Genomic DNA, 23,709 nt, shown 5'->3' with positions numbered 1-23,709 from the left:
GTTTTAAAAAATAAAAATTTAAAAGTGTATTTAAATCAACATTGTTTGGTTATTTTAAAAAATAGTTTTTAAAAATAATTTTTAAAAATATTTATAAATATGTTTTAAAAATAAATTTTATATTTAATATTTTATTTTTAATCATTTTATATGTTTATATAATTATTTTTTTTAAAACAATCTCAAAAAATTAAAAAAAAAATTTTAAATTGTCAAATATATTTTATATTCTAAAAATTAAAAATTTCTTTTAAAAAAACAGTTTTCAAGCACATGCTAAGTTTCTCTTTTAAAAAAAATTGGGTTTAATAAGAAAATTTTAGTATGAAATGTAATTAAGTTTTATACTTTGATTCATGAGATTTGTTCATAAATGATTTCAGATTTTGGTAATTTGATTGGGATTTCAGTCCAAAACCTCATTCAAATTAAGGTCAACCAATTTCAAATTTAATGTTAGAGAGTCTACTTTTTCAATTATTCAAAAAGTTTAAAAGAAGCACGTGACGAGGAGAAAAAAGGGCACAAGAGGCACGTGACGAGGCGAAAGAACGGAAAAAAGAGAGAATTAATTAATTTGATTTTAGAAAAAAGTATTACATCATTTAATATTAGACTTAAATAATTATTTTTAACTCTTTTAGTTTTAGACTAGCCGTTGACACGTGGCGGTGAAAAAGATGAGACAGTGGATGGTCCAACTTGATGACGTCATACAACAAAGCCAGAGATGCTTTCCTAGATGTGACGAGCAATTTTGATGGGTAGACCAGGATTATCACTCACATAATCAAACCAATATGTATATATAAAATTGAATGAGTCTTTTTCATTTTGTTAAAAAGATGTATAATTTTTTTTTTTATTATAACTTGAAATATTATGTCATTTTCTATTTAAATATATTAAAAATAGTTTTTAAAAAACATTCTCAATGGATTTTAAATTATACGATTTGATAAATTGTAGTTTAATACGATCTGCTCAAACTCAATCCAAAAATAGAAAAATAAATTTAAATCAAATTTGACTTGATTATATTAAGTCAAAGATTAAGTTGAGTTAAACTTGAGTTAAATGCTATTAATTTAGACTAAGCTAAAATTAGTTATCATCCGACTCAACTTTTCGAGTTATAGTCTTAATATTGAAGTATACTCCTATACTAATTGGGTAGTGTCATTTTAATTTGTACATTATATAGATCTTATTATTTTATACCTTAGTTTGATTCATTTATACTTTGAATTTTTTTTATGACATATATTTGCATGTTTATTTAATGATTTTTATATATATAATTTTTTCTTCATCCATTTTCCTTGGACACTCATGTCTAAATATGTTTAAACATTTAAATAGTACAGATGAGTAAGTTGTATATTTACCGTTATTTCCATACAAGTTTGACCTACGTGTTTGACCTATGTTTAAAAAAATTTCCTTGAGGATAATTGAGTCCCAATAGGTAACATTTTGTTTAAAATTTTAAAAATAGGATGTTATTTTTAATTAAAAAATTATTCGAATTTGTTCAAATCAAATACTTCATTAAATTTTAAAATATGGAATAACAACTATACTTGAATTAAAGATGTTTTCTCCCTGAAGAAAAAAAAAACCAATTTACATAGTGTCAAAAAAGTACACTCGATGTTATAATAGAATAGAGTTAACGACAATAATTAGATTTATACCTATAAATCCAACATGCATTTATTTGTAAATCTTTATGTTGAATTGTTTAATTTTAGAAATATGACAAATATATATATATATATATATATATATATATATATATATATAGATTTCTTTAGACTTATCATTTAGAATCAAAGATGAAAATATCAGTTTTAATGGATGTATTGATAACTTGATTTTATAAATATATTATAAAATATCAGTAGATATTTTGATATAAAATATTAATATAATGAAAATTGATGAAAAAACTCATAAAAATATTGGAGATCAAAAATTTAGAAAATGATAAATAAAAAAAACGTATATTAAAGTTATTTTACGAAGAAAATTGTTATATCTTGTTTAGTTATCATATAAAAGAAATAATGATACATAAGTATTTTTTATTTAAACATATTAATAATTTTATTTATAAATTTATATTTATTTTGTATTAAATTATTATACAAATTACACAATAAAATAATTAAAATTAGTTTATTTATAATAATTTTATTTAAATTAATTTATACAAAATATCGGTTTAATATCGAAATTCTGGGATAGATATTATAACCCATGGGAAGGAGTGGATTAAAAATTTGCAATCCGACTCACTTTCTTCCTTCTCTTTCCATTCCTACTTACTCCCTGAAAACCTTTTCTTTTCCTTAAAGTAAACGTTGGAACAAACCAAGTACTTGGTAATTGACAGTAGACGATTTACACCTACAAATCCAACATGCACTTAGTGCTGAATACGTGAGCAATGTGTGTTGGGGTGAAATGCTTGTTTCCACACCTCACTTTGTGGTTGGCATGGTTGAACAAGCAACCAAGGTTAGGTTTGCCCATCAATATTTTCCTCCTCTTCATGCTTTATTATCAACTAAACACTAATTGCTTTGACCAGCTAACCACCTGCAACATCCATCATCAAAGGCTATAACATTGTGGAGTTAATTAAATAAATTTCTACCTTATTTTCCTCCATTAAATCAAACTACTTCCACTAAATGCAAGTAGAAAGAAGTAACCTTCTCCCATAATTGCAAAGATTTCTCATTCGGGTCGTGTCGCTTGATATAGAATCGTTTCTTTTTCTTTATGTAAAGAATAATTACTAGAAAGAATTTGATGTGCTAAAGAGGTACGTATCTAAACTTATTACCTCAACCATTGAAACTATTGGATAACGATATAAATAATGAGACCAATATATAAAAGAATGACAGTAAGGTATAAAATAATGTGATTGGACCTAATGCAAGATAATCCAATTTAAATAAACGTGATGCAATGTGATTAATCATGTTTCTGGACACATCAAATGCAATCAAACCCCGATTGATAGGACTCCATCCTCGTCATTTTTTCAAAATGAACTTCAATTGGATTATGTCCATTCTTATTCTCAAATTAAGAAACTCAAACACACGAGTCTAAGAGAATGTCTCGTACATATCTATGTTTATTATCAAAATCATATTCAATTGCATAAAAAAAACAAACCATATATACATATATAATAATTTTGAAAAAGCAAAGATCACTCAAGAAGTCAATTCCAAACAAAATATAAGTCGCAACATCACGCATTTATTGGTATTTTTTATGATGGTTTGAAGGTCAAACAAGCCATCCTTGGGCGAGGCCATTCCGGGCATTGCCTACATTCCTTGCTATAGCTGCTCCTTCCGGTGGAACAAATTCGTGGAACCTGTTTCAACAAAGGTGGCAATCTCAATTCGTTAAAAGTACATTTTGTACAGACAAGTTAGGATGGTTTCTACACTAAAATACAGCAAACAAGGTTCAAATTCTACAACAATATCATATATCTTAAGTGAAACTTATGTTACATGTCTGAGACCCGATATGATGCACGATATAATGACATAATGATACATACATCTTTAATTATTTTTCATAATTTTTAAGAAAATATACATTTATTTTTTATGAATTATCATATAATTTTTTTAAAAATGTACAATTAATTTAGAAATTAATCATAAAAGAGAAAAAAGAGGTAAACTAATCCTACTTGAAAAACTCTATCCTTGATGTAAAAAAGAATGTTAAAAGTTAATTAAATTTATTTGAATAATAAATATTGGTGAATTTTATTATAATGATTTAAACGTTAACATTGATAATGATAATAATTGATGAGTAATCCTTTTTTTTCTTTTTAATTTTTTTTCCTCTTCTAGTGGATAAAGAATGATGACAAACATAAGAGTTCAAGCTTTGGACATAACACAAAGATGTGCATATAAATAAAAAGTATATAATAGGGTGGAATCACCCTTCAAGATGTGTAAAAATAAGGAAAGGAAAAAAAAAGGGACTATTTTAGAAGTTTAGAAGTTTTAGAATTCTCCTTAAAGAAGGAAAACAAAAATTCCAAATTTGGTATACCTTTGAATCTAAAAGTCTTCTTTATTAGAAACTTTATCATAAGAAGTTTTTATAATGTACATTTCTAATTCTTAAAAAAAAAAGTCTCACATTTTTTAATTTTTTAAGAAATTTAATAGTTGAAAGAAAGTAATAAGAGTTGCTCTACATAAGTTTCTAAAGCCTATAAATAAAACTATTTGATTTAAAACGAGATTGAGTTTAATAATCAATAATATTATATTTATTATGATGCTTTACCCAAGGTCATAGCTTTGTAGTGCATCATCTATAGTTTTCTCCAATAGCAAAAGAGGAGGAATATTGGCGACAAATTAATTCATACTCATGTTTCTTGCTAGGGAAGACTATACACCTTAATTATTGGTGGAGGAAGCAATTCAAATGTAGCTTCACAAGAACTAGTTTGAAAACTTAATCTAAAAACGGAAAAACATCCAAATCCATATCAACTAGCATGGATGAATGATACATCTATTCCAGAAAGCACCCATTATTTGTTTACATTCCCTAATAATAATGATTTTGAACAAATGACATGGTGTGATGTTCTGCCAATGGTAGTTATCCATATCTTACTTGGAAGATGTTGGCTTTTTGATCAAAGACTAAAACATGACAACTACCAAAATACTTACAATCTTGTACATAATGGGTTTAAGATTCTCTATCTAATAAGTTTGTTCCCCAATTAAGAAGTAAAGAGAATAAATTATATATATATATATATATAAAAAGTTGTTTAGCATGCATGATTTAAAAAAGAAGGTTATTTCTTGCATTAGAGACACATGCATCAGATAAACCTATCAAAAAAGGTAAGGAAATTTTGGTCAAAGTAAAAAGCATCCTTGCTAATTTTTTAGTTTTATACCAAAAAAAATAAAATTGATTAATGAGTTTCCTCCACTAAATGAACCCAACAGAGCATACAAAGTGAAAAGAAAGGTTAATGAGTTACTTGCAAAATGCTTCTCTAAGAAAGTTTGAGCCTTTGTAAGGTTCTTGCTTTACTATTCCTAGAAAGAATAGATCATGAAGAATGTGTATGGATAGTTGTGCAATTAATGAAATTACAATCAAGTATTAATTTCCTACTTCAAGGCTTGATGATATGATATATATGTTCAAGAGTTCTACGATCTTCACAAAGATTGATTTAAAAAGTACCACTAGATATGTATTTGTTTAACCAATGTACCAAACACCTTCACGCCAGTTATGAATCAAGTACTATGCCCCTTTTAGAGAATTAATTGTTGTTTATTTTGATGATATTCTAATTTAGAGTTGATCACATGAAAAACATGAAGAACACTTGAGGTAAGTAATGTGGACTATTAAGGTTGAGAGGCTTTATATAATTTGAAAAATGCACTTTTATGAGTCCTAGTGTTGTCTTCTTGGATTTTGTCATATCTTCCAAATGAATTAAAGTTGATATGGAAAAGACTAAAAGTTATCCTTAATTAGCTTGTGCCTAAAAATATCCACGTTCGAGGATTCCATGGGTTAGCCACATTCTACCAATGTGTTATTTGAAGTTTCAATACAATTGTAGTCCTAATTATAGAGAAGATGAAATCTAGCCTATTTGTTTACACTAAGGAAACACACAAGGCATTTGAGGAAACCAAGACTAAGTTGGTCCTCCTATTCTTCATCAACCAAATTTAGAGCAAGTCTTTGAGGTGGCTTGTGATGCATCATATGTGGGGATTGGAGCTGTTCTTAGTTAAGGACACCTCATGGCTTTCTTAAGAGGTAAGAAAGGAATGTGCCACATGATATTGAGTTTTATGTGATGGTGCAAGCAATTTGACATTAGTAGTATTATCTTAATCATAGAGAGTTTGTTTTATACTCAATCATGAAACTTTGTGATACCTTAACTCCCAATTGAAACTTAATCGTTCACATGCAGGATGGAGTGAATTTCTCCTATTATTTATCTTCTACTAAAATTATTGCGTAGGAGTTAAGAATAAATCAGTTAGTGTTCTTAGTAAAAAGGTTGTTCTTTTGATAAACATGTCAACCACTACAATTGGATTAAAGAGCTGAAGCATTGTTATGATAATAATCCTAATTTTGAGATTGTTTGAGTCTCTTTTGAGTAGTTCAAAGATATCATATGCTGATTTCTAAATTTTAGATGGGTACTTCATCTATAAAAATTGTCTATGCTTGCCTAAGACTTCTTTGCATGAATATGAGAACTCTATAGAGAAGGTATTAGGGGACCTTTTGGATGAGACAAGAATATTATTTTGTTGGAGGATCGATTCTTTTATTCTACCTTGAAGAAGGATATTTGGAAGGTTACCAAATAATGTTGACATGCCAATTGGACAAAAAGGTTTGAAGTAAAATACCAAGTTGTATATACCCTTACTTGTTTCAACTAGACCTTTGGAACTCTTAAACATGGAATTTCTACTTGAATTGCCAAGGATATAATTTGGATTTGATTCTATACGTGTTGTGGTTGACCATTTTTCAATGATGACACATTTTGTACCATGTAAGAAGGCTTCAAATGCTTCATATGTGGCTTCCTTAAGGAGGTAGTTCTCTTATGTGAACTTCCAAACTCTATTTTTTTTAATCATAATCAAATCTATGAGTTGTCACTGGAAGACCTTATGGACCAAATTAAGCACTCAATTGCAATTTTTAAGCTCATTTCATCCTCAAACTAATGGCCAAACGGAAGTTATCTATCATAACCTTGGTAATCTCTTAAGATATCTTATGGAGGACTAACAAAAAAGTTGGGATAACATTTTACCACAAGTTGAATATACTTTCAATAGTGTTACTAATCTTATTGCTGGATATTCTCCTTTTGAGGTTGCATATGGATAGAAGCCTAAATACTTCATTGATCTTGTATCATTGCTTAATTATTTTCGCATTAGTGAAGAATGTGATTCTTGTAAAGTTCATGAAGAGGTGTGAAAAAAAGACTAAGATTAGTAATGAGAATTATAAAGAGGCATTAGATATGCATCAAAAGTTTGTTTTGGTTAAAGAAGGTGATTAAGTAAAGATTTGTTTGTCTAGAAAGGTTTCAGTCTGACACATATCAAAAGCTTCACTTAAAAAAAGTTAACCCATTCTAAGTGATAAAGTGCTTAAAAGAAAATGCTTATTTACCAGAGCTATCCTCTAAATTGCGTTTTATTCCAATATTTAGTATGAAATATTTTTTTGTTTGCCTATCATGATCATCATGACAATGTAAGTGAGGATATTGATATTTAATTACCACCACACGATAAACCAAGTAACAATATTGAGTATGTTATTGAAAATCAAATTGTATCAACTCATGATCAAAGAAGTGGATACCAGAAATTTTTGGTGTAGTGGCAAACAAACCACACTTCAAGAATACTTAGATTATAGCCACTGATTTTTAGAAACTTGATATCGACCTTTATGAATTTCACTAGGCACCCAACTGTCCAAGTCGAATTCTTTCAAATGGGGAGTTGATGAGAATAAATCGCCCTTCAAAGAGTATTCAAGAAAAAGAAGAAAAAAAAGGAAAGTTTTAGAATTTGGGAGGTTTTGCAGTTCCCCTTAAGAAATGAAAAAAATTCTGATCTTGCTCATTTTAAAAATAAACTTTTTCTCTAAAAATTTTTATTTTGAGTATTTAGAATTTAGAAGTCTCCTTTATTAGAAACTTTATTGTAAGAATTTTCTATAAAATGAGTTCTTGATAAGGAAGTTTATGGTTTTATTTTTTTCTTTTATTGCTTAGAAAATTTAATAATTTTAAGAAATGAATAAGAATTGTTCAAATTAGTTACTTCATAGGTTAGGTTTATTTTATATAGTTTTATTTAAATTCTAGTGTTTTCTAAAATATATAAACAAGACTAACTGATGTTATGAGATTCATTAATGATATTAAATTTCTTTTTCACACCTTACAATCATCAATGATGAGATTTATTAATTTTCTTTTACATGAAATTCCTAGAAGTTCATCACGGGATTTTGAGCTTCTATATTTTCTTCTTTATCATACTTATATTTTATTTTTATCCATTATCATAAATTTTTATTCCTTATTCCCCCCTTAAACCCTACAAAAATGAAACCCTAGCCATCTATTTGATTCTAGACAAGCATTTTACGATTGTCTTATATTCACCTAGTTAGAATTTGAAACTAAAAATTACATCTAAAAATTTAAAAGTTTACTTTTTTAGATTTTACGATAAACTGTGTTAAACTCATATTTTATTAAATTGCATTTTTTAAACTTTAGAATTCATTGTTTTCATACAGAATAACATAGATTTGTTTTCAATATATATATATGCATGAATAATTTTTTTAATTTATTTTTTACTATATTAAAAACCTACCATATCCAACACAATACAATATGATACAAAAAAATAGAAAGACGATCTATGATACATTTTATGAGTTAATGACTATGCCTACATTGATGGATGCCAAAAAAGACTCCACTATATAATAAAAAACTTTCAAAGAATCAAGAAAACAAAAAATAGATTTATTTTAACCACGAGTCTTGCACTCTTTTACACATATTTACCTATAAAGTATAAACTTTATGGCTTATGACTTATAATATTTATGGAGATATTTTTATACATTTTTTATTCTAAAAGATAATTTTAAATCTAATTTTAAGAATAAAATATCAATATATAAAATAAGAATTTAATATATGGGACTACTGCATGATTACTAAAATTCGGCATGCTCTCACAACAGACCATATAAGATGCAAAAACAGAAGCGAAAATGCAATTTTTGTAATTGGAAGAAGATAAGAAAAAGCATACCCCATTGGTAGGCTGGGTTGGGGTTGGGGTTGAGGTTGAGGTTGAATTTGGTTGGGTTGAGAGATGTGCATGTTGAGGCTGTCGTTGCCAGCTACTGTGCCAGAATCCCATGAAGCTTCAATTACTCGAACACATTCTTCAAGTTCCTCAAGCTGAGAGTTCAAAAATCACAAGACAAAAGGCCGTCGTTATTAACCATGAAGATGATAATTAGCTGTACATGTATACTGAAAGACGTGACCAGGAATTCTATCATGAAACCTTCGATGTGAGCTGTTTATTCATCTCTTCAAGATCATGCTCCTGCCAATGCAAGCAAAGAGTCTTAAGCATATAATACAAGGATGTCAAAAGAAAGGGACTTTAATTTTTTTGGTTACAAAATAGGTTCATTTCCAAGGCATAAGACATGAGAAATCTCGGAATTATAGTTTTTGAATTGAAAATTTAAAGGCCCAAATTGGGTAATTTCTAGACAGAAATTGAAAAATAGACATTAAGAATAAAATAATTGTGTCAAAATCTGCCTTTCGTTTGACAATAACAACCATGCTTATTCTAAAGCCTTATCTAGGATAATGTTTAATTTTTATATTCATAAGTTTGAAATAGTTAGGGTTGCAACTTGGAGAGGTTCATCCCTCACAACCCGAGATGTGGATTAGTATAGGTAAGGTGTGCATGAGTTACGATAAGACTTGAGTTAGAAAAATATTATATCAACCCAAAGCTGTTAGGATTGCACAAGGGTTGTAGGTGTGGGCAACTTGTAGATTCTAAAGCCTTATCTAGGATAATGTTTAACTTTTATATTTATAAGTTAGAAGTAGTAAGGGTTGCAACTTGGGAGAGGTTCAACCCACCCAACCTGTTCCCAAACCCGAGATACGAATTGGTATAGGTAAGATATGAACGAGTTAGGATTGGGCTTGAGTTAGAAAAATATCATATCAACCCAAAGATTTTAGGATTGCAAAAGGGTTGAAGGTGTGGGCAACTTGTAGAAACCCGATCAACATATTATTATGTATTTATTATCTTTTAATTGTATATATTTTATTTAAAATAAAAATAAATAAATAAAAAATGTTTGCCATTTAACAACCATGTTGATCCTGATTCTAAAGCTTTATCTAGGATACTGTTAACTTTTATATTTACGAGTTAGAAGTAGTTAGGGTTGTAACTTGGAAGAGATTCAACCCACCCAACTTGTTCCCAACCTGAGATGTGGATTGGTATAAGTGAGGTGTAAATGAGTTAGGATTAGGCTTGAGTTAGAAAAATGTCATATCAACTCAAAGATATTAGGATTGTGAAAGGGTTGAAGGTGTGGCCAACTTGTAGAAACCCGATCGATATCTCATTTTATTTAAAATATAAAATAAATAATGAAAGAACTCTAATTTTTGCAATTTAACAACCATGCTAATCCTGATTCTAAAGCCTTATCTAGGATAATGTGAACTTTTATATTTACAAGTTAGAAGTAGTTAAAGTTGAAACTTGGAGAGGCAAAGAGTTGTAAGCATATAATACAAGGACATCAAAGAAAAATTTTGGTTACAAATAGGTTCATGTCCAAGGCATAAGACATTAGAAATTAGGAACTATAGTTTTTGAATTGAAAACTTAAAGGCAAAAATTGGGTAATTTCAAGACAGAGATTTTAAAATAGACATTAAGAATAAAATAATTATGTCCAAATTTGCCTTTTGTTTGACAATAACAATCATGCTGATTCTAAAGCTTTATTTAGGATAATGTTTAACTTTTATTTACAAGTTAGATGTAGTTAGGGTTGCAACTTAGAGAGGTTCAACCCACTCGACCCATTTCCAACCCCATGTGTGGATTGGTATATGTAAGGCATAAATGAGATAGGATTAGGTTTGGGTTAGAAAAATATCAACCCAAAGATACTAGGATTGCAGAATGGTTGAAAGTGTGGGCAACCTATAGAAAGTTGATCAACATATTATTATGTATTTATTCTTTTTTAATTGTATATATATATATATATATATTTTTTTTAAAAAGGAAGAACTCTAATATTTGCCATTTAACAACCATGCCAATATTGATTCTAAAGCCTTATATAGGATAATGTTTAACTTTTATATTTACAAGTTAGAAGTAGTTAGGGTTGCAACTTGGAGAGGTTCAACCCACCCAACCTATTCCTAAACCAAGATATGGATTGGTATAGGTAAGGTGTGAACGAGTTAATATTTAGGCTTGAGTTAGAAAAATATCATATCAACCCAAAGATATTAGGATTGCAAAAGGGTTGAAGGTGTGGGCAACATATAGAAACCTGATCAACATATAATTATGTATTTATTATAAGAAAAAAATCATGAAAGAAGTCTAATCCTTGCCATTTAGCTACCATGTTGATGTTGATTCTAAAGCATTATTTAGGATAATTTTAGCTTCTATATTTACAAGTTAGAAGTAGTTAAGGTTGTAACTTGGGAGAGGTTCAACCAACCCAACCTATTCCCAACTTGAGATGTGAATTGGTATAGGTAAGGTGTGAGCAAGTTAGGATTAGGCTTCAATTAGAAAAATATTATATCAACCCAAAGATATTAGGATTGTAGAATGGTTGAAGGTGTGGGCAACTTGTAGCAACCCAATCAACATATTATTAGGTATTTATTATATTTTAATTGTATATATTTTATTTAAAATGTAAAAAATATGAAAAAATAAAAATGATGAAAGAACTTTAACGTTTGCTATTTAACAACTATGTTGGTGTTCATTCTAAAGCCTTATCTAGGATAATGTTTAACTTTTATATTTATAAATTTAAAGCACTTAGGTTGCAACTTGGAGAGGTTCAACCCATCCAACTTGTTCCCAACCCGAGATCTAGATTGCTATAGATAAGGTGTGAATGAGTTAGGATTAGGCTTGAGTTAAAAAAAAATATATATCAACCTGAATGAGTTAGGATTAGGGTTGCAACTTGGAGAGGTTCAACCCATCCAATTTGTTCCCAACCCGAGATCTAGATTGCTATAGGTAAGGTGTGAATGAGTTAGGATTAGGCTTAAATTAAAAAATTATCAACCTGATTAGCATATTATTATATATTTATTATTTTTTAAATATGTATATTTATTTAAAATATAAAAAATAATAAGGAAAGAACTCGAACCTTTGTCATTTTTCAATTATATTAAACTAATAAATTTATCATTCTTGTTTGGTTATTAAAATATTTTTAAATATTAATTCTTGAGTTTAGACTTTTTATTTATATTAAACTAGTAACTAATAATATATTTATGATTTTGAGAGACATTTAACTTTTAAAATCTTATTGTATAATATGCTTTATAATTTATAACTTTGAAAAAAATATTTTAGTTATTAAGGGATGTCATTATAAGTCTTTTGTTTAATAACCCTTGAAATTCTGTGGGAACGGTCGAAACCTGAGTTGTCCATCGGGCTTGGAGTGGGTTGAGAATTCCTAACCTAATATAAAGTTGAGTTTGGTATGAATAGGCCACATTCATTAGTGTGTTAAGCATTGTTAGCCTTCTAACTCGACCAACTCGCCCAAGATGTAGCTCTAAAAGAAATTGTTACCACACGATTGGATTTTAATTTTTAAATGTGTTCATTTTGACTACAACAATCATACTGATTCTAAAGCCTTGTTGGGGATGGTTTAACTTTGAAGAAAATTTAATTACCACATGCGGATCAATTTTATGTTTAGAAACTATATTTCAAAGATACTTGTATTAAAAATAATTTTTTCTCTTTTTTGATAAGAGACGAAACTTTTATAGTTAAGTTCTTAGGACTCTTCATAGGGACCTAAACCTCGGGATGCAAACCATTGTATTAAAAATAAATATAATTGTAATATTTTTAAATTTTAATTAACTAAAACTATCCTTTCCCAATCTGTCGTGTGTTTTTTTGTTTTTTTTTTTCAAAAAAAAAAAAAAAGCAAATAAATTACATTGCAAAGTGTGAGAGCCTGAATCTTAAAATTTCTATTTGACTTTCAAACCTTACTTTTAAAATAAATAAAAAAGTAAAAAATAAAATAAAAAATAAAAACTGGAGATGGGGCTGAAATTATTTTGAAGCTTGAATTAGTTGTCATAAAGTTGAGCAATTTTTTCTACCTTTTTCATGATTTACCAAAGGAAACTATACCATGAAAGTAGTCTAGATACTGCAATTTCTCATTGTGCATGTAGCAATTCAATGAAGGGAAAATGCTTAGATTTTGAACCAGTGATGGTGCTCTTACCTTTTTTTTCAGTTCGTCCATTTGTTTTAACATCATTTGTGCCTGCATGCATCGTAACCATTAATGGTAATTTCAGATTATTAGTGAATAATAAACATGGCATTGGCATTAGTCCAAGGCAAAAAGAGTTGAAAACAATCAATAAACACATGATTAAGTAATTTATGATTGACTAGAACACGAGCAATGTCGCTCTTCTGTCCCATGTCCCATGTCACCAAGGATTGCTCCAAGTAATCTGAAAGCTAAGAAAGCATATTCCAATAAAAGAAAAGAAGCAAGTAATTTGAACAAATTCTGAGGGAAAAATCATAAACATATTTATCATAAATCCACAGCGTCGAATTAAACAGTCTTAAAATTAATTAGCTCTAGAGAAGTCCTGAATTTAACTGAGATTTTTCTTTATATATGTATAAATGTATGCATGTATTCATTAATCATCTGCAGGTACTTCAAATTATGATGCGGGTACCTTTCGTTGCCTTGCTTGAGAGAGAGTTCCCTCGAGCATTTTCTCAAGATTTTGCAACTCTTTGATACTAAGCAGCCCAAGATCCTCTCCAAGCAAATGCCTGAAAATGATCATTAGGGATATACAATTAGTAAGCTTCCAACATCAACATCTATGGGTGTAGTGTTCAATACTTAGTAGAAATTCAGTTGGTATAATTAACCTCTGTGAGTCCATAAGAGATTCATATTTGGCCTTTAACTTCGAATACTCTTCGTGCCCAATCTGCATTAATCAATAAAAAGGGAAAAAAAAATACCAAAGAAAAAAGAGGCAGAAAAGATCAAGCATTGTCAATAAGATAATCTCTTTCATTACACTGCTCTTGCTAAAAGAGATGCAAAAAAGTAAAGTTATCTTCAGATGTTAACAAGGACAGCATATAAATTTAGTTCTCGAATGCATCATCAACTTGTAGGATTTGATATTTTGAGAACCAATTCATTGAAATATATACAACATGATTCTTCATTCCATCCGTGGATTGTTGTATAATTACAGTTGATCATGGACCCCTTTTCAAAAATTTTCGACAGTTGAAAATAAGATGTTTAAACTAGCTTGAAGTTTAGATGGATAATGAATCAACAAATAAAGAGAACTAGCTCAAATGATAAAGGGTGTGGGTGGGGAATGTTCCACCTTCAAGTCACACAAAAAGGGACCAAAAAAAAAAAATCTTTATAAAAAAATAAAATAAATAATAATAATAATAATAATAATAATCAATAAAGAGAATGGTAAACACTTTTTTTTTTTTTTTCTGTCAAAGGCATGCACACTGCAAACCATCACTGCACCAAGAATTGAAGTTAGAAATTGGAGAGGGATTTCTAACAAGACCTGTCTATCATGCTCAGCGTCATTGTTATCTCTTGAGGCGTAACAACATCTTCGGTATCGCTCAATGGTTTTGGTCATGCTGATATGAAAGGAAAACTAGTAAGTTTCATAGAATTGGATAAAATAAAAGTAAAAAAAAAAAAAAAAAATCAATATTAAGGGTTTTCACTCATAAGCCTACTAGTTAAGCAGGCTGAAAAATAGACAGGAAATAATATGAAGCTTCAAATCAGAGGCACTGATAAAGCAAACTCATAATAGAGGGAAAAAAGGGACAACTTTCAATACAATGTCAAGTACAAAAGCAAGAAGTTCTTCCTGATCCATAGTACTTTTCCTTTCCCTAAGTTGTGATGAGGTCAAACAGGCCTAGACTAATTCCATGTTGAATTGATACAGTCGTTTTTTTAAGCTCTTAAAATTGTACTGAATGATGATAATGCATTCTAAAGTCATATAGAAGATCATAGTTTAGAAATTAAATATTTCCCCATAAAGATGAACCAGTAAAATATGCTTTTCTTAAGGACCTCTTGATAGCGTTTGTCCCTCACTCCATCTTCCTCATTTTCTTTCAGACATTTTCTTCATTCTTTTTTCCATGCCGATTCAAAGCCGGTTTCAATTATTCAGAAATTAAAAGACCAATTACATACAAACATTTACTGCTAATAGTGTGCAGAAGAACCGATGATATGTGAGAAAAAGACACTGAAAACTCGTATCAAGTATGTTGATGTGCAGTTGTGGATGCAAACAAACAAGATTAGGCACCGGAAAAAAAAAAAAAAAAAAAAAGCATAGTGCAATTTGATTGTGCAGCCACAACATTGATATTATTTTCATCACTTGAATAAATAATGATGTCGTAGTGTCTAAGCATACATGTAACATAGTATCTGCAGGCTTCTACTATGTCTCCATCATTCTTCCAAGCATTCACATGCATGGATGTGTATCTTAATGTAATATGTGAGAAGGCAAGCCATATGCAACAATTATATCATTAGTGAGCTTTTAAGATCATTTAATCAATATCAGTACATGACCACTAAGCTTACCCTTCATGTTTATTTCCTTGTTGAGAGAAACGAAGAGGAAGCTAAATGAAATGCTTTCATGAAATAACATTTTGTGAAGCTAAAGGAAATAACATGGCTTCCAAATGGGCAAGAAATTAAATTAATCTAATTGCAGTTAAAATATAGTTATCCCTAATAAATGATGATAAATGAACCCGGGGAACAAAGCCCACAAGCAATCTCAAATCAACATGCCTATGTAGGCGCGAAGAAATAGGAAAATGGTTCCATGTATAGTAAAAAATTAGCTGAATCCAATCACTATAAGATCAAAGGCCTTAAGCAGCACAAAGCTCTAACGAATGATTTGAATTGCACAAGAGGGAAAGCCATACAGTGAGCACAAATAACAAACAAGTTGCACAAGAGGCAAAGCCATACAGTGAGCACAAACAACAAACAAGTAAACCGGAGAATAATGATCGAGCATAACCAAGAACAAGAACTACATAGAACAAGTTGAACAAGTATAGTCTTCAAAGGAAGAAAAAGAAAAAAGCAAGAACAAACTAAACAATCTGCTGAAGATAATTTTAACAAATGCCCAAGTGTTTTCTGACAAGATTGCCAAAAAAGGCCAGAGAGGAAAGTGTGAGAAGTGAAAACTAATATCTTGATAATGAAAAAAAAAAAAAAAAACAATCAACAAGCATACTGATGAAAGTATAAGAAATCAGAAGGAGTGAACACTGAACCTCATGACTGATACACGGGTCTACCGTAAGAGGGAGCAAAAGCAGCTCGAATGGAATGCAAAGCATGATCTCAATGACACACGGGTCTACTGTAAGAGGTAGGAAAACCATCTTGAGAAGAAGGAAAGAACAACGGTGGTATCGGGAGAAAAAGGGAAAGAGAGGGAGGGGAGATAGGGAGTAATGCTGACCTTCAATAATTCTTTGATCATTGTTAACTAAGAATAACCCAGACTAGATCATGCACCCCCAGATCACAACATCAGGCTAAAGAAAAAGTTCTGAATAGGATTTGTAACTTTTCAAGGCACTAGATACCAAGAATAATCGGATCAAGTAATTTCCAAAACAAATTTTGAATAAAATATAAAGTTAAAAAGGCCTAATGTCTCTTTAAAACTTAACAGGTCTGAACGTAGAGTAAGGACTTGGTTAGACTCCAATATTAATGCCATCTAGATGTTCACATGGCAATGAAATGACAAATATTAATGCCGTCTAGATATTCACATAGCAATGAAATGACAACCATGTGGGAGCCTTAGGCGAGTACAAAGTCCTCCTGCATGGATTGGAATAAACTTGTCCTTGTTATGGTTGTTGCCTGAATTTACCCAAATATCTGTGGCATTTCTTCAATTTATAAAAGAAAAAGATTAACTAGTTAAGCTAGTTAATTTCATGCTTTGCTAGTTTGATTTGTGAACAATAAGAGAGAAATCAATGTAAAGTGACCACAAATACATGGATGGATATGGAGAGAATGGAGAAAGAATAACAAAATTAGGGAGCTAGCACTTGAGAAAGAACAAATGGAAGAGAAAACCAATTCAGGAAGTATATAAAACTTGGATTCAGTTTTAGTTAAAGACTCATCTGAAATGAGTTCTTGTGTATCTGGAGATGTGTCCAGTTGCTTGATAAACCCCATTTGTTGTTTTGAAGCATCTTCTTCTCAAAGAAATATAGCGCTCAAGAAGGAAATATTTCGTTTCATTTCATTGTGAAAATGAGGATTATCTTTTGATTGAAAGCATCCTCTTGAGAAGAAGAAAATGGATACGGTTTGTATGGATGAGGATGAACAAAAAAAAACCCTAAATGCACAGTGGTAGAGATAATTTCACATCATGTAATTCTTTCTACAAAATCACTTCAGCGACTTTTTACTATAATTTAATCTTCGTGCGTAGGAGGGGAGAGACATGGCGGACAGTAAAGAGAGATCGCAGCTAGATACTAAATTAAATTGCCTGTTGTACTGTAGGGGGAAAAGGGGTGATAGAACGTGTCAAAACTCCATTCCCCAAGACCTCCTGTCTATAACGCAGATCTCAGACGCCTTTCCCTTTCCCGATAAACTAACCTCATTTCCGAGAAAACAAACAGTAGGGCTAGGCATGAGATTCTCGAAAGAAACAGTACCCTAAGCTAGAGATTCTCGACCCCCCCGATTCGTGTCTGATCTCCCTAACATCCATCTCACTGTCTCTCTTCCGAGATTTGGTTCAACCAAGATTAAAAATACTGGCACAATGCACATCAAAACGACACAAAGACATGATCAAAACGGCAAGATCCGTCAGTTCAACCATAAAAAGAGAGAAACCCTAGAGAGAAAGTGTAATTAAGCGCGGTACCCAGAGCTTCCGAACTCGAAAAGCTTCCCACGGCTAGAGAAGATGATGAGACAGACCTCAGCATCGCAGAGCACAGAAAGCTCGTAGGCTTTCTTCAGCAGTCCATTTCTCCGTTTGGAGAAGGTGACTTGGCGGTTGATCTTGTTCTCTATCCTCTGCAACACCACTCTCCCTCTCCCCATTCTCTCTTCCTCTTCTTCTTCTTCCTCTTATTCGTCAACCACTACCACAAACCCCACCTCTCTCCTGCGCTTTTCTTTCCTTTACACCATAAATACAGAAGTGGGTATTGTGATTTGGAGAAGAAAGCACAATTATACATGTAAGTGTGTAGGGATACATATACAGAAAAGCTTTAAGGAGAGATGGAGACAAGGTTTTGCGATAATTCTTTGTACCGGTGGTGGTGGGGTAATGATTACAGAGGGGATGAAACGGAGAAACTAAAAAATGGTTAGGGAGAAACGCACCGTGAAGTTGAACATGACCTTACTTTTTTGGACGGTGGTGAAGTGATGGGCTGTTTTTCTTTCTTTCTCTCTCTTATCTCTAAAGCCTGAAAACGTGAAGAAAGCTCTCTCTCTCTCTAGAAAAAATAGAAATGGAGGTGGAGGCCCGGGAGGGTGGGTGGTGGGACTCTGTACTGATTAATGGAGATGGAGAGTGACAGTGAAACGTGTCGGCACACGTACACTTTTCTTCCACATCCTGGCCACGCCCTTTCTTCCTGACTTCTTCCTTTCGCTTTCACAGATCATTTATCAACAAATATATGTTTTAGTTCAACCATCAAATTGCTTTTCAATATTTTTATCATGTCAAACCTATCCAGTTTTAAAAGATAAAATGGGCAACAAATCATAAAGCAATAGTTAATAGTAAAGTACAAAATAAATAAATAAATTAACTTCATTCTTTTGTATAATGGATTTTTTATATTTGTATATAAATATTTTTTTTAAATGTTATAAAAATAATTTAAGACTTATACTAGTTGATGAAAAAATATTAGTGATTTGTGAAATATCAAGCCAAAATTAAACCTTTTAGAAGAGACAATTTCAATGTAGTTACAACATATTAGAATAGTTAATTTTTTGAAAAAAATTCATTCCAATATAAATTTTAAATTTTAATGTTATTTCTTTAAAAGATATATTCAAAATTCAACTCATAAAAATATAACTTTCTATTTAGGTTATCACAAATTATCGTAAATTTAAATATGATTTTTCAATTGCAAGTATGTAATATAAATCTATTTTCATGAAACACTTTTTGACAAATTTGATTAAATACTTTCAAGGGTTATTTATACTATAAATGGGAAAAAGTGTTAATATTAATCTTTCTTATTTTCTTTTTTCAAAACAGTGAATGGCCAAATATTTATAGTATCTATCATATGTATTAGTCATTATCATCTTAAGTGAAGGTTTTGTTTGTGGCAAGGCTTTTATTGTGTAGCATCTTATTTAGGCATAATCCTTTCACTTTAGAAGAGGTTTCCTACCATTTGCATCTTATTTAGCCATAATCTTTTATCAACGCATTCTTTATGTTCAATTAGTTTATGCTCCAATTGAAAGTGAGAGATAGAGCTATGACAAGACCAATGGTGGTTGGTTTAACCACATGTTTCAAAGTTTCTTTATAGTACACTCTTGATATTTGTGTGAAACCTTCACAACCAAATGAGCTTTAAAACAATTAATAAAACTATTTTTCTTTATATTTAATGCGATATACCCATTTGGAGGTGACAACATTGATTACATATGGTTGAGGAACAAGCTCTCACATGTTATTGTCATGAACAACTTGAAGTTCATCTTTCATCGAATTTATTCAACAAAAATCTTTGAGAGTCGTCTTTAAGGTCTTTGGCTCAAATAGAAAGGGATCATGTACTCAAAAAGAGGTTGGTGAGGAATTGGCAAGAACAATGGACTGACTGAGATAAGACGGTGACTTTTGGCTCAAATGGGTTGAGTTTGTGGCACTAACTCAGTTAGAAAGACTTGTAAAATTATATTGTGTTCAAGTTGAGCTTCAATGAAAGGAGAAACATGTGTTAGAGCTTCATCTATAATTGCAATTGAATTCTCTAAAGTTCCAATAAACTAGCCATTGAAACAAGGGTAGAACTTGCATGAGAATTTAAGGTATTTGTATCATTCAAGCTAGGTTGATTTTCTTTATTATTTCTTGCAATATTTAGAATAAAACCTATAATAAAATCAAGGTTATAACAATAAGGGAAAATATTAGAACTTTCCTTTTTAGAGTGAGTCAAACTTTTTGGATTTTGTGAATCAACTGAGGAGGTAGTTTCCTTGTTAGTTGAACCTAACCATTTATCCAAAAAACGAAGTCACATATTTCCAAATTTGTAGAATTAGATACCACATGTGAAGACTTGTAAGGAAATATGTCTTCATAAAAACCAACATGTCTAGAAATATAAACCTCCTTATTTGAAGCTCCAAACATCTATTACCATTATGAATTGGGTTATATTTGGGAAAGACACATGGATAAGTCTTCTTGGTAAGCTTTAAACCACTTTGATATTGTATTGATGGAAAGCATTAACATCATAACACTTGCAAGTCATTGTAGTCAAGATGCATTTTGTAAAGCTTAAAATAAGGGTTATCATTCTAAAGAGTTGAGGAGGGTAACCAAGATACACAAACATGAGAAAGACTTCAACCCATAATGATAATTGGTAAGCTTGCATGAAAGAGCATGATCGATTCGGTTTCAACAATATGTTGGTGTTTTCCCTCGACCACTTCATTTTGTTCAAAAGCCTGGGGACATAAAAAATGTAGTTCTATTCCATTATTTTGAAGGTTCTCAAGAAATATATTAGTGCCAAATTCTCCTCCACCATCACATTGAAATACTTTAATTTTTCGACCAAATTTATTTTAAACTTATGGAAATGAATAAAAAATTCAAATTTCCATTTTGTAGGATAAACCCATGTGAATTGTAAAAAATCATCAATAGATATCTCATAAAAAACAAAATGTTGATTTGTAGTCCTAGGAATTGGGTCCCATATATCACAATGTATCTTATTAAGATGAAATTTAGAAAGTTTACTTGAATAATAGAAAGACAATTTATAATTCTTTCCTATTTGACAACTAACATAAATAGAGGTTTAGTTATCCAATGAGTTATATTAGTAACTTTATTTTTTATTTAACAAGGAAAGGATCTTCAAATTTGGAGCTCCAATTTAAATTGTTGAAAAGAAATGACCTTTCTTTATTGCATTAAATGTCTCTTAATAGTTTTCATTTAAAGCATATGGTTGTTCTTTCTTATAACCCCTAGCTATCATCTTTTAATTTTGATCCTAAACAACAATGCCAAATGAGATGAATTCAAAAGTACATAAATTATCCATAGTAAAATTTCCAATAGATAACAATTTTTTTTTAAAAAAAATTAGGTACTACTAGCACATCTTTTAGATCCAATTTTCTTTCATTTGTAAGAACACAAGCATCTCCGATATGAGAAATAGATAGACTATTTCTATTTCCAATATGAATAACATCATTCCCATCATATGATTTAATATGAGAAAATTTACCTACAACACTTGTCATGTGTGAGATAGCACCAGAATCAATAATAAAGGACTGAACATTTGAGTTGTTTATGGTAAAATAACAAGAGCTTGTGGAAAATCTTCAAATTGGTAGGAATAAATCTATAGTAAGATAATTCGGTTTTCCACATATTTGACAAGTTATTTTACTACCATTATTTGAGCCAATAGGATGTTATTGTTGATGTCTTTCTTTTGATTGAGTTGTATTGTTATTTGACTATTTGAGAATGTTGTCATTGTTGTGACAATTATAATTACCATTATAGTGTTCAGTGCATGTGAATCATCTTGCTCTCAACTTGAAATTTCCTTTGTTACCTCAACCATTTCGACCAAGACCTTATTGTCCAAAGAAAACTTGTTCGTGCTCTAAGAATGTTTTCTCCTCCTTTTAGGTGGTAAGTATTTGGTCATGTCCTTCAAGAGCTAGCAGAGAAGTCTATCATTATTTATAGTTTGTATTGCAGGTCAGGACTTTTGTTTCCTTTATCATCTTTAATTTCTTTAACAAGTTTTTCTTCATTTAAGAGATGGTGGAACACTAAGGCCACATATTAAGGGAGTGATTTGGTTTCACAATGGTAGGAAATTTATGATGTTTAACTTATTGATAGAAACAAAATTAGAACATTTGCGAAATGATTGAATATTGAGTTTAGATTTTGTGTTTGGGAAATAGAAAAAGAAAAAAGCAGAAGACATATTTTGACTTGCATGTTTCTAGGTTTGATACCATGCAAAATTTAGTGTATTTTGGTAATGGAAGATGTAATTTTTATTAATTCCTTTTGAAACTTTATACAAAAATATAAGTAAGTTATACAAGGAAAGAAATAATGAATATTATAATAAAAATATATACAGGAAAACATCTTAAAATTAATAGAGTAAAATATTATTAATATGTTTGATTGCTTTATGGAAATATTGACGAGAGTGTATTCCTGTCTTTTATGAGCTTGATTATGTGTATTTTTTTTTTAAAAATATTTCTTTTAGCATTTAAGAGTTTTAAAAATATCATAAATAAGGTCCATAAGCATTCAATAGGTGATTTTTTGTTAGAAACAAATTTTTGAATAACCAATCCATGAGGGGTTGATCATGAAACTAGGTTTTAGGATTGGAGGTGATTATTAAAAGACCAACTAGTCAACTAGTTACTCAACTAATTATTCAATTGAGACGATCAATTAGGTTATCAAGACCAGAGACTTATTGATAGGTCAATTGATTGTCTATGTTCAAAAGTTCGTATATGTGATTTTTTGCTCATCAAACGACCTTTTTGAACTCCAATACTAGCTATGTACTTTTCTTGTTAAATTTGAAAATCTTTTTAGCTTTGGAAAACACTTAAAAAGCATTATATTTTCATCAATTTTATTAATAAAATGTCCCATCAAATTTCATGTTAGAAAGCTCACTTATATAAAAATTTTGGACAAAAAATTTAAAATATCATAAGGCGAAGATATTTGGAGAATAGAAATTAACCTAAGTATAGTTTTACATTAAACCCCCAAATTCTATCTTGCTTGAGGCTCTTCTTTGATATTGGGATATGTAATACCATGACTCGATATTTGAGCTTCCAAACATGTTTTAAGAACCCTTCTACTAATAGATTAATAGAAAAAAAAGAATTAGGTTGGAAGTATACAACCATATAGCATCCCTAGCTCAAAATTTGCTCAGTACAAAGAGTATCTACCTCGAACTTTGTCAACTACGAAAAGATACTACCTTTATTGCCTGTACAAGCTTTGTTGTCACATGAAATCTTATCATTTTAGCATCCAAGACACCAACAATAATGATAAGAGTTTAAAAGCCTATCTAATGTCAAATCTGCTGCAAGATTTCAACAACCGCTGTCTGCTATACCTATACATATTAAAACCATGTAGGACAACCACAATAATCCAAAAACACTTTACCTAACTTATCATTATATAAGTCATTAAGTATACAACATATGATATCTAATCTATCATTCTATATAAACCTTGATTTTCTGGCTATTAGCATTATTAATACTATAAGGTTGTGAGGTCCATAATTCTTTTTTATT

At 30.3% G+C, this 23,709-nt stretch overlaps 1 protein-coding gene across 1 annotated transcript; it reads right to left on the bottom strand.

Moving 5' to 3' along the window:
- Positions 1-3,126: 3,126 nt before the first annotated feature.
- On the bottom strand, positions 3,127-18,452 carry LOC100256085 (agamous-like MADS-box protein MADS3). The gene is made up of 8 exons (XM_002263107.4): positions 18,002-18,452; positions 14,585-14,663; positions 13,905-13,966; positions 13,703-13,802; positions 13,228-13,269; positions 9,204-9,245; positions 8,943-9,094; positions 3,127-3,403 (listed from the first exon to the last, which is right to left on the bottom strand). The coding sequence occupies exons 1-8, from the start codon at positions 18,181-18,183 to the stop codon at positions 3,313-3,315; spliced, it is 750 nt and encodes a 249-aa protein (XP_002263143.1). The 5' UTR covers positions 18,184-18,452; the 3' UTR covers positions 3,127-3,312.
- Positions 18,453-23,709: the final 5,257 nt, after the last annotated feature.

This window comes from Vitis vinifera, chromosome 16 (assembly GCF_030704535.1).
Source record: "Vitis vinifera cultivar Pinot Noir 40024 chromosome 16, ASM3070453v1".
NCBI lineage: Eukaryota > Viridiplantae > Streptophyta > Magnoliopsida > Vitales > Vitaceae > Vitis > Vitis vinifera.
Note: the sequence above shows the minus strand (reverse complement) of the source record. Positions and strands in the feature narration are given on the sequence as shown.

Excerpts from the sequence above, each read along its gene's own strand:
- LOC100256085 (XM_002263107.4), bottom strand. The coding sequence starts at position 18,183 with ATGGGGAGAGGGAGAGTGGTGTTGCAGAGGATAGAGAACAAGATCAAC. Across the intron at positions 14,664-18,001 it reads TTCGAGTTCGGAAGCTCTGG|CATGACCAAAACCATTGAGC; the intron begins GTACCGCGCTTA and ends CTTTCATATCAG. Across the intron at positions 13,270-13,702 it reads CTCAAGCAAGGCAACGAAAG|GCACAAATGATGTTAAAACA; the intron begins GTACCCGCATCA and ends CGATGCATGCAG.